General features: G+C 43.9%; 1 protein-coding gene across 1 annotated transcript; it reads right to left on the reverse strand.

The window, feature by feature from the left end:
• Positions 1-1,454: 1,454 nt before the first annotated feature.
• On the reverse strand, positions 1,455-14,053 carry CLRN3 (clarin 3). Its single transcript, XM_068140211.1, has 3 exons — positions 13,734-14,053; positions 6,585-6,764; positions 1,455-3,486 (listed from the first exon to the last, which is right to left on the reverse strand). Exons 1-3 carry the CDS (start codon positions 13,960-13,962, stop codon positions 3,212-3,214), a joined length of 684 nt encoding a protein of 227 aa, XP_067996312.1. The 5' UTR covers positions 13,963-14,053; the 3' UTR covers positions 1,455-3,211.
• Between the last annotated feature and the right edge of the window lie 919 nt (positions 14,054-14,972).

The following is a 14,972-nucleotide window of genomic DNA, read 5'->3' on the forward strand; positions in this document are numbered from 1 at the left end:
GGAAGGTTCTGCAACTCAGTCAGGACAATCTTCAGTATAAATACAGGCTGGGGGATAAAGGGCTAGAGTGCAGCCCTGTGGAGAAGGGTTTGGGGTGCTGGTGGCTAAAAAGCTGGACATGAGTGCTCATAGACCAGACCCATCCGTGTCCTGGTTGGTAGGCAGCGTGGGCAGCAGGTGGAGGGCGGAGATTCTGCCCCTCTGATCTGCTGTGACCCCACCTGCAGTGCTGTCTCTGGAGAGAGACATGGACCTGCTGGAGCAGGGCCAGAGAAAGCAACAATAATGCTGGGAGGGCTGGAAGCCCTCTACTGTGAGACCAGACTGAGAGAGTTGGGGTTGTTCATCCTGGAGAAGAGAAGGCTCTCAGGAGACCTTCTGGTGGCCATTCAGTGCTTAAAGGGGCCAATGAAATAGCTGGGGGACACACACAACACTTTTTAGCAGGGCCTGTTGAGACAGGACAAGGGGTCATGATTTTAAACTAAAACAGGGAAGATTTAGACTCAAGAGAAGGAAGAAATTCTTTACTGTGTGGGTGGTGAAAAAAACAGTGGCCCGGGTCACCCAGAGAGGTGGTAGAAACCCCATCCCTGGAACCATTTGAGGTTAGGTTGTTTGGGGAGCTGGGCAAACCACTCTAGTTGAAGATGTCCCTGCTGAATACAGAGGGATTGGACTAGGTGGACATTTAATCCAAACCAGGCTGTGATTAAAATGTGATAATTTTTTTTTCCAGTGTTGTAATGACTTTTGATCTGTAGTTCATATCAAAGTAGTTGGTCTCTCACCACTCAGTGGCTTTCCAGCAACGTGTGTCTCCTCTGCTTTGCAGCTACACATATCAGCAGGGAAGAAGGTTTCATTAGACTTCCAGACTGATTTTTAACAGTCATGAGTTCAAATAGGCACAGGGAAGTGGGGAAAGCTATTGTATGGCAATTAGTACTTCAACACAACAGAAATGCCCAAGCAAGGATAAGCCACCACTTATCAAAGCAGGAGCCCTTGCTCCTCTGGTATTAATCCATTACAATGACTTCATTTCTCTGTGAGCAAGAGCTTGATATTGGTGTAATTGCATTGTGTGATGGATGCTGGCTGAGGCCAACAGTGACAGATGCATGCTGAAACTGTGTGAAATTTTTTGCAGCCAAAGCAAAACTGGCAAATGTTTGGCTTTCTGCCAGCTTCGCTCACGGGCGCACAGGCTCTGACAGTCTGACTGCAATGTTTACAGCACTGAGAAGCAGTTCTAGGCATGGTTCTTGTCAGCAGTGGAGAACAGACAACATCTCTTATTTTGTTGACCTATGTTGCCCCTCAAGCGTTTGAAAACCTTCTTTTCATTATTTTCACTTTACCCTCATCATACCCTTATTCAAATGCTTAGGCAGGATGGATAAGTCCTCTGATTTGATGCCTTTGAAAGGAGCACAGCTTCATATTGAGCGCTTTAATGCTGAAGCTTTATTTTTGGAGATAAATAATAAGTCCCCTCTTTTCCCACCTCTGGGGGGGTGACAGAGCACTGAAACAAGCTGTCTGGAGAGGCTGTGGTGTCTTCTGTTGAGGCTTTCAACACCTGCCTGGACATGATCCTGTGCAACCTGTTGTGGGTGACCCTGCTCTAGCAGGGTGATTTGACTAGATGATCTTCAGAGGTCCCTTCCAACCACCACTGTTCTGTGATTCAATATCTTCTCCTATCCTCTTCAGAATTTTGTTTGTTTGTTTGTTTCGTTGTCCAAGAGCATCTCTTGCACCACAGGCCAACCACCAAGCATGACTGAAGGTCACATTCTTAAGGAAAACCACATCATCAAAAATTGTTCAGCTAGCTGAGGAGGTGTGGAGAGAAGGAGCAGAAGGTGCTGACTGCTGTTTTGCATGGTGCTCTTCTCCTGGGGTATGTGCACTAAGGATGATTTTGCATGGTGGCATTGGTCCTAAGGTCATGTTTGTCTCCTCGCCTATCCTTGGTGGGACAGGGATGGAGTTCCCCACTTCTGTGCACTTAAGTCTCTTTGTGTGCATAATAAATAGTAATTAAACCAGTCATGGGGGTGGTACTGGCCATAAATCATCACTAATGAAGCCTACTGTTTGTGTCAGGGCAAAATGACAATTGTGTAGCTGGTAGGAAAGCAGATGGCCATACCTGGTCAAGGTACAGCTTTGCTGTTTGCTGTCAACAGCAATCAAGGGTCTATAAATAGTCAAAAAAAAAGTATTTTTATGATATTTCTACAAATTAATAACTTACAGGTGCTGGGGCTCCTATGCTGTCTTGTCTTCTATAGGCCAAGTTCTATCCTCATGCTGCCCTGTTTGCCACCTAGCCATGAAGGAAAGCACCAAGCAAAGGAAGCGTGGAAAAGCTTTTAGGAGGTTTCATCTGAAAGTGACCAACCACAAGTGAGTTTGGCCAAGTGCTGACACTGCTGCCTATGAAGAGGATCCTGTCCATGGTCTGTGCTCACTGGGGGTAGTACAGTAGGGCCTTGCGGGTGAAGATCCCTAAGTAAGGCAAGGACAGCAATAAGGATTGCAGGACAAAGTGAAGCATTGATACTTTAGTGATCATTTCTCATCGTTCCCAGAGTTCCTGGTGTTTGACTACTTTTGCCCCTTGAGATCCAGCATTGCATACACAACAAACCCAGTATCTCTGATCCTTCTATTTGTACAAAAAGGGTGAAGCAGAACTGCATCCATAGGTGCTGATGTTGGTGCATCCCTGTGGAAAGCTGGGGAAGCCACCATGGGGCTGTTCTGTGGTCCAGGAAAATCCAGAAAGCAGAGGTGGGAACAAGCCCCTCTGCACTGTATGGCCATGAGGATGGCTGTCCTCTTGGAAAGGTGATGGTGGTGGTATAGAGAGGAGGAACCCTTCTAGGAGTGTGTTTTCACAGTGACCCCTCCAGGGAAGAGCATAGCCATGAAGTACATGGTGTCTACAGGTCAGTGCTGGCATCACGCACTTTGGGCCATGTCTACTTAAAGGTGTGTAGGCAGCACATGTACCAACGGAAACTGATAAATATTTCACTAATACCTAACGTAAAGATAAATCCAAGTTTCTTTAAAGACATGGGAGGCTCTTAGGTTAACTGAACTATTCACACATCTTCAATTTCAGTGGAAGAGAGCAACCACAAGTGTCCATGTTCAAGTCCTTTTTCTTCACACCCGCTTTCCAGGGGTATCCCTAAAACAGAATGACATCTTTTGGCGCATTTTCAATGGGTCTTTCCTGCTCTTTCTTCTTAGAATATCTTGCATGGTCGTAGAAATATATGATGATGATAGAACAAATGTTCAGAAAGATAATGAGCAGCATGATCCAGTAGGAGTATCCATAAATATGTGTAGAGTTGGTGTGTGTCAGCAGTAAAGAAGAACATACGCGGGCCAGCTCCACAGACAGGTTGTTTACTTCTATGTTCACAGGAAAAAGTATCATGGCTATAAGCACAAGGATTCCTAGAAAATACAAATGCAGATGTTAGAGGTGGATCTGTAGGGTTATTTGTGTAGCTGCTTCTAAGCAGGCTACTTACAATCATTGAGTTGTTTAGGTTGGAAAAGATATCTAAGATCATCAAGTCCAACCATCAGCCCAATACAACCGTGCCCGCTAAACCATGTCCCAAAGTGCCATGTCTACATGTTTTTTGAACACCTCCAGGGATGGTGACTCCACCATCTCTGTGGGCAATGTGTTCCAATGCCTGATCACTCAGTAAAGAAAATTTTCCTCATAGCCAATCTAAACCTTCCCTGGTGCAACCTGAGGCCATTTAAATTGCTTGGAATGCCTGGACTAGGAGAAAGATTTCATTAGTATAATATGAGTGTATTTAATGGACTTTTGTACCACCTAATAGTATCTACCAGGTGTTTTGACACTGGCAACTCTATCTTCTTCTGAAATAATGGACTTTCACAGACTATTCTTAGACAAAGCCATTGATGTTTTTTTTTCCCCACTGGATTTAAGTGCTGATGAGTGGAAATGGGTGTTTTTTTTTAATATGAGCCTAAATTCATGGTGTGTGCCGCATCACACCTGAATGAACCCCTGAGCAACCTGGTCTGCATCCAGGGTTGGCCCAGCTTTACTCAGGAGGTTAGGCTTGGAGACCTTATGTTCTTTCCAACACAAATTATTCATCAATTCTGTGGTGGGCCAAAATGAGATCTCTTACTTGATTCATACCTATGTACTGGAGCCTGATAAATCTGGTGTTTGGGTTACTTCAACATTTAGCTAAAAGTGCTTTTATGCCTCTGTTTTCATAGTGCTGGTGGAAATACAATCTCTGACAGAATCACAGAATGACAGGGTTGGAAGTGACCTCTGGAGATCACCAACTCTAACCCTTCTGCCAGAGCAGGTTCACCTAGAGCAGGTTGCACAGGATGGCATCCAGGTGGGTTTTGAATCACTCCAGAGAAGGAGACTCCACCACCTTTGTGGGCAGCCTGTCTTAGTGTCTGCTACTCTCAAAGTAAAGAAATTCATCCTTATATTTAGATGGAACTTCCTGTGTTCAAGTTTGTGCCCATTACCTCTTGTCCTTTTGCTGGGCACCACTGAAGAAAGCCTGGCCCCATTGTCCTGACACCCACACTTTATGTATTTATAAGCATGTATGAGATCCTCCCTCAGTCTTCTCTAGGCTAAACAGCCCCAAGTCCTTTGGCCTTTCATCCCAGGAGGGGTGTTCTAGTCCCCTGATCATCTTGTAGCCCTTTTCTGTACCCTCTCAAGCAGTTCCCTGTCTTGAGCTGAGGAACCCAGAACTGGACTCAGTGCTCCAGATGAGGTCTCACCAGGGAAGAGCAGAAGGGAAGGAGAACCTCCCCTGAACTGCTGGTCATGCTCTTCTTCATGCACCCCAGGATGCTATTGTCCTTCTTGGCCACAAGGACACATTGCTGGCTTGTGATCATCTTGTTGACTGCCAGCACTCCCAGATCTTCTTCCTCAGGGCTGCTTCTCAGCAGGTCAGCCCTTCACCTTTACCACTACAGGGGTTTATTTCTCCCCAGATGCAGCACTCTACACTTTCCCTGGTTGAATTTCAGAAGGTTGCTCTCTGCCCAACAAAGAGCAGGACTGCACCCAGTACTGATCCCTGAGCAGCACCACTTGTTACAGACCTCATTGGTGAAAATACTTCAATACCTCCCCTCTAGGTCCACCATCTGCTGAAATAGGTTCATATGTTTTCAGGAGCACACTAGACTGTCAGGCCATCTGGTAGGAGAATTAGAGGCCTTCAAGATGCACTCCCAGAGCAAATGATGCATATTTTTTTCATACAAATTATAGAATCATAGAATTACCTGAGAGTTGGAAGAGACCTTAAAGATCATCTAGTTCCAACCTCCCTGCATGGGCAGGGACAGCTTCCACTAGACCAAGTTGCTCAAAGCCTCATCCAGCCTGGTCTTAAACACTTGCAGGGATGAGGCATCCACAACTTCTCTGGGCAACCTGTTCCAGTGTCTCACCACCCTCATAGTAAAGAACTTCTTTTTAATGCCTAATCCAAATCTACCCTGCTCTGGTTCAAAACCATTGTCCCTTGTCCTATCATCACAGGCCCTTATAAATACCTTCAGCAACACAGACTTCCAGATCATAGCACTTATGGGGCTGTAAAATCAAGCACAAGCCTCAGTCTAGTTGAGGGTTTACTTTCTCACCAATATTTACTTTGGCAAGCCCATGGTCCTTCTATTTCAGGTCAAGGGTTGGACCAAACTGGGTGGAGTGGCTGACATACCGGAAGGTTATGCTGCCACAGTGAGACTTAGACAGGCTGGAGAGTTGGGCAGGGGGAAATATAATGAAATTCAACAAGGCCAAGTGTAGTCTTGCACCTGGGAAAGAATAACCCCATGTATCAGTAAAGATTTGGGATGGATCTGTTGGAGAGCAGTGAAGGGGAAAAGGACCTGGGGGTCCTGGTGGATAGAAGGTTGACCGTGAGCCAGCATGTGACCAAGGCCAATGCCATTCTGGGGTGTGGTCAGTAGATTGAGAAAGGTTCTCCTCCCCCTCTACTCTGCCCTGGTGAGGCTGCATCTGGAATATTGTGTCCAGTTCTGTGCCCCTCAGTTCAATAAGACCTCAGGGAACTGCTTGAAAGAGTCCAGTGCAGAGCCACAAAAATGATTAAGGGAGTGGAAGATCTTTATGAGGAGAGACTGAGGGATTGGGAGCTCTTTAGTTTGGAGAGGAGGAGACTAAGGGGTGACCTCATTAATGTTTGTAAATATATAAAGGGTGAGTGCCAAGAGGATGGAGCCAGGCTCTTCTCAATGGTACCCAGTGACAGGACAAGGGGCAATGAGTGGAAGTTGAAGCATAGGAATTAATCAATACTATTTTTGCTGATACTTAAAAGATAGTTTTCAGATATTTCAGCAGACATGGTTCAAAAATCCCCAAAACTGAAAAGAATCTTTTTCTAAGCAGAATTTTTTTCCAGTATTTCATTGGAATCAATGAATACAATATTCATCCATGTGGTGGGCAGAAAGCAGTCAGCATGGGATGAGGTACTCACCGCACAAGGTATTCCAGGTATAGACTCCAATGGGTCCCAGAAATGTCTGGTAGGGATTACTGACAGCATTGGTGAAGGTAAATCCACAGCTCAGAAGGGAGCTCAGTAAACTGAGAACCATAAGGACAATGATGGCAGTGTTCATGCTTTTCACAGTGGTGCTTGTCAGGTGCTCTGCAACTGAAACACAGAAGCTCAGCATTGATAATCAACTTTCCCAGCACAGTCTGGTGGGCATGCATAAGCTTATGATATAGTGAAATAGCTAATAAACAGAGGTTTGACTGATCTGTGGAGATCAGGGTACAGAAGGAATAGTGGGTTTGTACAGAGCACATGAACCCAAATACAGAATAGGGTGAGGGTATCCTAGCCTGAAATAAGTGTATGTCTGCTGACCCTTCAGGCTCATAAACTTCCTAGGCATCAGCTTGGGTAATAAATTTATCTTCCTTAATACTGTCTAGCAATGTCAAGAGGAAATACTTGCATAAGCAGTCTCTTCCTCCAGTGACTTTCAGAACCCACCTGGACACAGTCCTGGATCACAGAATAATGGAACTGTTTCAGCTGGAAAAGCTCTCCAAAATCACTGAGCCCAAACATGAACCTAAGACCACCATGAGCATTAAACCATGCCCCAGAGTCCCATGCATGTCCACATGTTTCTTGACCATTTCCAAGGAGAGTGACTCCACCACCTCCCTGGGCAGCCTGGTCCAATGCCAGACCACTCTTTCAGGAAAGAAATTCTTCCTAATATCCAACCTAAACCTCTTCTGGTGCAATTTCAGTCCATTTCCTCTTATTCTATCACCTAAAACTAAGAGAAGAGGCTGACTCCCACCTCACTCACAACCTCCTTTCAGGGAGTTGTAGGGAGCAATGAGGTCTCCCCTCAGCCTTTTCTTCTTTGAACTAAATAATTCCAGTTCCCTCAGCTGCTCTTCAGAAGGCTGGTTCTCTAGCCCTTTTACCAGCTGTGTTGCCCTTCTCTGGACATGTTTCGGTCCCTCAGTATCCCTGGACATGACTACAGTCCAATTTGGAGCATCTTTAAGACCTCAAGTCATTATTTCATGCTATTTTATGCATCATCTGCTCTGTCTGACTTTGCTTTAGCAGGTGTGGTGGACTAGATGTTCTCCAAAGGTCCCTTCCACCTCCTATAATTCTGTGACTCCTGAGGCCACATGTCAAGGAGAAATCATAGGATCATAGGATGCAGAAATGCATCTTAACATCAAGCATCCTGCCACCTCTTCATTTTGCTCCAGCTTGCTACAGCTGATACCTGTAGCTTGCTGCCTGGTGTGGTTTCTGTAGCTATATGGGTGGCTGTCCATCTATATGTGGCAGATAGTCAACTTCTCCAAGGCTGAAATTCATTTTATAGGTAGGTTTTGCCTAAATTCTTCTCGTTACTTGATGTCTTGCTGATAATAAGAGACACAAATGTGAATGTTCTCTGTCATTGCAGTATGGCTGTGTTGAAAGACATAATTCTCCTCTATTCAATGTAAAGATTGAAGAGGCAGCTATAGTGTGCCTGTGGCTGCCTTACCCTATAGCACACACCACAACCATGGTCTCAGGCTCTGCTTGAATGGCTGTAGTGCTAGACAGCCATCTGTAGGGAAACATCCTCTCTGTCCTCCTTTTCTTACAAAGCCAGCACGTAAAGTATTCAGTTAGTGGGGAGGAATTCAGTTGGTTAGGGGAGGAATCATAGCAGGAAAAATACTGGTAAAGCCATTTATAAAAGAAAAAGAAAAAAATAAAACAATAAACCCCCAAACCAACAACAAAACCAAATCTAACCAAAAATACCACAAAAAACCCCAAACCAAACCCCAAAACACTTGTAATGAAAAGAAGAGGTACTGGAAATAAATGGAAAGGATAATTTCTCTCCCATTTTATGTAATATTCCTGGTGCAGTTTAATTTCAGTGTGAGGAAGCGGCAGGTAAGGGATGTGTTAGGGAAATCAGATGCAAATTTAAGCAATCCTCCTAGCAGAATAGCAAAGACAGGCAGGAGACATCACTCAATTTAATGGAAGTGAGCATGCTGCTGGTGCTGCTCATGCTGGAGTAATCTTACTGCTTGGGCATTGCCTAGTTCAGGAAATAAGTCTGGAGCTGAATCAGACAGGTTGGTGTAATTTCCCTCTGGCACCTTCACACAATTTTATCCTTCAGAACATCTCCAGAATTGACTGGCTGCACCTATCACACCCTCTAATTGATCTTGTCTCTCGCTGACAGTGATCTGCATTTTGGGGGATGTGATTTTGCCAAGCTCTGGCTGTTGTGCCTGTAGCAGCAGGAGAGTAAAGGCTTTAAGTAAAATTATGGGGTTGTGGTGGTGGATTTTTTAATCTAAATGGAGCAGTCAGTGCAGAGTGAAGGAATTTACAGTAGCTGATCTACTTGAGTGGAATTCACAGCTGGAAAACTTCTACATGACTCTGAAATTACCTAATGCCAGAATCAAAGTAGAGAGTATTGTGTTTGCCAGGTCTCAATGTTGTGCCGTCACAGAACGGTGGTGCTTGGAAATGACCTCTGGAGATCATCCAGTCTAATGCCCTTACTAAAGCAGGGCCACCCACAGTGAGTTGCCTAGTATCACAACGTCCAGGTAGGTTTGGAATCTCTTCAGAGAAGTGATCTCCACAATATCTCTGGGCAGCCTGCTCCAGAGCTCCAGCACTCTCACAGAGACAAGTTTTTCCTCATGTTTGGATAGAACCTCCTGGGTTCCAGTTTGTGTCCACTGTCCCTTATCCTGCTGCTGGGCACCACTGAAGAGAGTCTGGCCCCATCCTTTTGCCCCCCACCCTTTAGCTCTTGCTGAGCATCAAGAAGGTCCTCTCTCAGGCTGCTCTTCTCCAGGTTCAGCAGCCCCAGGTCTCTCAGCCTTTCCTTCTCACAGAGATGCTCCAGGCCCCTCAGAATCTTTGTAGCCTTCACTGGACTTTTTCCAGTAGTTTCCTGTCTCTCTAAGATATTGTCTTTGATTTACTCCTTCATGATTTCCATTCCCCTAACACCCCAATATGACAATGCCATTTGAGAAACACACGCAGGGGGCACAGTGGAGACCCCCAGCCAGGCAACACTTCCTACATGATAGATCATGTTCTGATTTAAAAGCATGTCTATAGGTTTTCCTAATGGTCCTGGAGCAGGTCCAGGGAAGAGCAACAAAACTGCTAAAGGGTCTGCAGAAGAGGTCTTGTGGGGAGCAGCTGAGGTAACTGGGATTGTTTTGCTTAGAGAAAAAGAGGCCCAGGGGAGACCTTCTTGCTCTCTACAGCTACAGTAAAGGAGGCTGGGGAGACATGGGTGTCAGTCTCTTGTCCCAAGGAACAAGTGATACAACAAGAGGACATGGCTTCAAGTTGCACCAGGAGAGGTTTAGGTGGGACATTGGAAAAAAATTCTTCACTGAAAGAGTTGTCAAGCTCTGGAACAGTGAGGTGGTTGAATCCCCATCCCTGGAGGTATTTAAAAGCTGCAGAAATGTGGTGGCGAGGGACATGGTTTCACACCAGAGTTGGGTGAGTTAGATACTGGTTGGACTTGATGATCTTAAAGGTTTTTTTCCCAACCAAAATAATTCTATGCTTCTACTGATGTCTGAAATGTTAGTGAAAGCACAGCACTTCGTATCTCCATAGCACAGGCAGTCCACTTAGGATATTATCAAAAGGAAGACATCTACTGTCTTAGGAGGACCTTAATATTTGAATTTAAAAATAGCATGTATGCAATTCTTTGAAGTATTTTTCCTATTTCAAGACTGTGCAGAGTCATACTTAATATAAAGTGTGGCAATCATGCCTCATATAGAGCCTTGGAATTAATTCAAAATCAGTTAATTTCATCTTGGATATAAGCCCAACTGAATTAGTGAGGGATGTGGGCAAATCCATATTTAGACTATTCAGAAAGCACAACCTTCTTTCAGCAGCTGTTGAAAGCAGCTCCTGAAGCTCACTCATTTTGTTCCTCCCTAAGTGGCTGATGTGTGAGAATTCAAGATGACATTTTGTATATGAGAATCACCAACCTCTGTATGTGGTGGTGGGAAAAACCACCACCAAAACTGCACACAGAGCATGCAAAATACCCTGATATTCCTTGACTGATGGAAGTGTTCTGCGAGTGCTTGGCATTAATTGTAATTAAAATCTGTATGATGGTAGAACCCAGGCCCTGAGACTGGGTCATGTTATCTGCTATGCAAAAGGCAAGCCACATCCCTGTATTCCTGCCAGGCTGCATCCTCACCCTATGATCAGCTCTGCAGGTGCACTCTTGGTTTCCTATAGAGCCCTATTAAAATCAGCAAGCCTTCTCATGTGGCACAAGGTTTTGGGCTTGAACCAACTGATATGGGGAGACAGAATAGAATCATAGACTCATTTTGGTTGGAAAAGACCTCTAAGGTCACCGACTCCAAGCATTATAACCACATATAAATGATCTTCATAAATGCATATTTCTTATAAATATAACTTTGATTGTTCTGATACAGCTGTGAATAGGCTGGTGTAAATGACTCATGATTTTGTGGTTGTTATGTAACGGTCTCAGTAATGGTCTCAAAACACTCTGGTGTTCAGGGATTTCATTGCAATGTAACTATGATAACATGAACTTGCCTGATAAAGCTTTGCCATTCTGGGAATTTGGGTGACTCTGTGCAGACACAATTCTTCTACTAAATCAAACTGGGGAAGAGCTGGGAGATGGGAACCACCTGGAAGCTTAGATCTTCTGTGCTCTACCTTGGCTGCTTCTCCATGCTGGTATATCCTTCACCAGCCTACTAAAAAGAAAACATTCCTTAAAGTACATAGAATCACAGAATGGTTTGGGTGGGACAGGGACCTTAAAGGTCATCTAGTTCCAACTCCCCTGCCATGGGCAGGGAAACTTCCCACTAGAACAGCTTGCTCAAGGCCTTGTCCAAAGTAGCCTTGAACATCTCCAAGGAGGGGACATCCATGACCTCCCTGGGCTCCAGCCCTCTGATCATCTTCCTGGCCTCCTCTGGACCCACTCCAAAAGTTTGATGCCCTTCTTGTGTTGGGACGCCAGAAGTGGATGCAGTACTCCAGGTGGGGGTCTCATGAGACCAGAGTAGAGGGGGAGAATACCCCATGTTTCAGAATTGTTTGGCCTACTCTTCATAATCTTTGCTACTTTTCTTTTGAGTGACCTTTCCCTTTCAGCTGTATGTGTTGATACATTATTGCTTTGTACTTAGTGAGACGCTAACAGATGTGAAATGAGTTCAAGTCCTTAATCTTTCAACAGCTCTCAGGTTTATCTACCTTTGTGCTTTGTGAATGCTTTCAGAATTGCAAAATGGTTTGAGTTGAAAGGGACCTTGAAGATCATATAGTTCCAACCCTCCTGCCGTGGGCAGGGACACTTCCACTAGAACAGGTTGCTCAAGGCCTTATCCCCCCTGGCCTTGAACACCTCCAGGGAGGGGACATCTGTGACTTCCCTGGGCAACCTGTTCCTTCGACTCATCACCCTCATTGTGAAGAATTTCTTTGCAATATCCAGTCTAAATCTACCCTTTTCCAGTTTCTATTCATTCCCTCTCATCCAATCACTAAAAACTCTTGGAAGAAGTCCCTCCCCAGCTTTCCTGTAAGACTCCTTCTGGTACTGGAAGGCTGCTGTATAGACTCCTTTGAGTCTTCTATTCTCCTGGGTGAACAGCTCCAACTCTTTCAGCTTGTCCACCATTCTTCCTCCCTTATCTCTCAGTTCTTCTTTCCTCCATAATTATTGGACTATTTTTATTGTTTTAATTCTGTAATCACTCTACTACTGAGGAAAAACATCAAGAAGCACAGATGTACACCAAGTAAGAGCTGTTGCAGATCAACATGACATGCAGTTTAATTTGAATCTCCTGGGTGTTTGCTGAAATGCTATTCTAATAATCTTTTATGCAAATCACATCTCAGTGCTTTTCTGGAAGTCATCATGATGAGGAGTCACCTGAAAACCTCACACTGGGTGGGGAAAGAAAGGCTTTGTAAAAGATGACAGAAAGGCTGTGTAAAAGGTGACAAACTATGTTGCCATCCAGAATCATCACATCCATTATTAGTTATTTTTTTTAATTCTTTTCTTTTCCTTAGAAGCTTCATAAACCCCTCCTCCTACAAAAATGATACTCATTTGCTGAGAGTTGGTAAAAATGTTTTCAATCAAAAAATGAACAGATTTGAAAGAAAACTTTACAATAATTCTGAAAGGATGAATTAGGTGTCTAATCCTTTAATGCAAATGTAAGTGAGTGTGGCTTTTTTTATTCCTCACTGAAAGCTTCTGAAAATTCAAATCAATTTTCCACAAAGTTCCTATTCTGTCTTTTCCCCTTGTTGCAAGGTGTAGGCTCAGATCACAGGTAGAAGCTGCTATTGGCAAGAAGGCTGCTGTATTTTTGTGCTTCTTTTTTGAGGTCCTTTTTTATAGCACTTAAATCCCCAGCCTATCTTAATAGAATCATAGAATGGTATGGGTTGCAAGGGACCTTAAAGATCAGCTACTGATAGGATGAGAGAAAATGACCTTGAGTTGCACCAGAGAAGGCTTAGGCTGTATATTAAAAGAAACTTCTTCACTCAAAGGATTCTCAAACAGAGGAACAGGCTGCCTAGGGAGGTGGTTGAATCTCCATTCCTGCAGTTGATTAAAAGATGCAGAGATGTGCTGATAAGGGACATGGTTTAGTACCAGCCTTAGCAGAGTTAGATAACGGTTGGAATTGATGATCTTAGGGGTCTTTTCCAGCCACAATGATCCTGTGGTTCTATGATTCTGTTCTAGTTCCCATCCCCCTGTCATAGACAGTGATACCTCCCACTAGACTAGGTTGCTCAAAGGCCCATCCAACCTGACTTTAAACAGTTCCAGAGATGGGGTATCAACAGCTTCTCTGGGCAGCCTGTTCCCTCATGGTGCAGAGCTTCTTCCTTACAGCTAATCTAAAATCTGGTTTTACAGCTCTCAGTTAGAGCATTCTAATCACAATGAACATAAGAATGAGCCGTGGCTCCTACATCTGTCACCTGTACAAGCAAGAAGATGCAAGGTCCATTTCCACTCACCTTGGAAATTCTCTTCTGAAACCTGAAGTCCTGCTTCGATTAGCTGTCCACAGGAACCACTAAAAAGTCCATAGGTGACACTGACAGTAACATTGGAGCTTGTGCCAGAAAAGCGGATCCTGCTACTCACCCAGTGCTGGGTCGCCAGCACCACACAAATTATCACAAAAGAGCAAACACAGGTGAGAAAAGCAGAAACAAACATGCCTGTTTTTTGTCTGGATGGCATTTTGTCACACAGAGATGTTCCACCAGTTCAGAGTATTTTCTTCTCTTTAGTCCTGCTTAGCATGAGGTTGTTTCCTCCTCCTTACTCTCTGGGATCTGCTCACTGTGCTAGCAGAAAGTTGCCCTCGGTAAACTTTAAACCAACAGTAGTGGTAATAAAAATGTAAAATAATTGAACTTTGGTCCCTGTTGCTATAGTTACAACAAAACCAGCCTGGCACAGGCCAGGCAGGATCATCAGCAGATGATTTATGATTGCCTTGCCAAACCACAGCTTTTCAGATCACAGCTCTAGAGCCTGACATTCCCTGGGTCCCAGCTCATCTTACCACTTTTGGGAAGATATTTTGACTACCTGACAAAATTTCCTGGCCTGTTCTTGCTTTCTCTCTTGAAAGGCTGATTACCAGGCTAGGAAGCATTTTTGCTAAATCTGTATCTAATGTGTTATGGTGAAGGGTAATCAAATGTTCCTTCTCTGTTCAAATTCCCAGCCTGCTCCTCAGCTATATCTTTTGAGACCTCTTTTAAATCATTTGTGATCTTTGTGAGAACACTTGGGTAGTCTTGGGGTTTTTTTGGTAAACCTCTGTTATCAACAGGTCATTTTTTTAAAAGGAAGAGCTATATTTCTTAAATAAATTCTGCATATTTTAATGCAATAACTTTATCAAACCTTTTTTTTTTTTTTCCTTTCTTTTCCCTCTTTTTTCCCTTTGTTTTTTTTCTTTGACAGGAGGAATCAAATACCTTGAATTAGGAATTCATTTCAATGGACTAGTTGATATGTTAAGGGAGCAATACTAAAGCAAGCCTGTTCTAGGACTATAAAAACAGAGAATAAATTATTTTCTTCTGCTTAAATTGACCTAAAAAGAAGATAAAAGGCAGCAATGACATGCTATCAAAAAGAGCACACATTGCTTAATAAGAAAACTGAAGGCAGTTTTCTGGAATTTGAGACAAATTAGGCACCAAGGTCCCTATTTTATTTGTGTGAGATCTCAAACA

The sequence above is a fragment of the Melanerpes formicivorus genome, unplaced genomic scaffold (genome assembly GCF_026170545.1).
Source record: "Melanerpes formicivorus ecotype bairdi unplaced genomic scaffold, bMelFor1.0.p_v2 SCAF_6, whole genome shotgun sequence".
In the NCBI taxonomy this organism is placed as follows: Eukaryota; Metazoa; Chordata; class Aves; order Piciformes; family Picidae; genus Melanerpes; species Melanerpes formicivorus.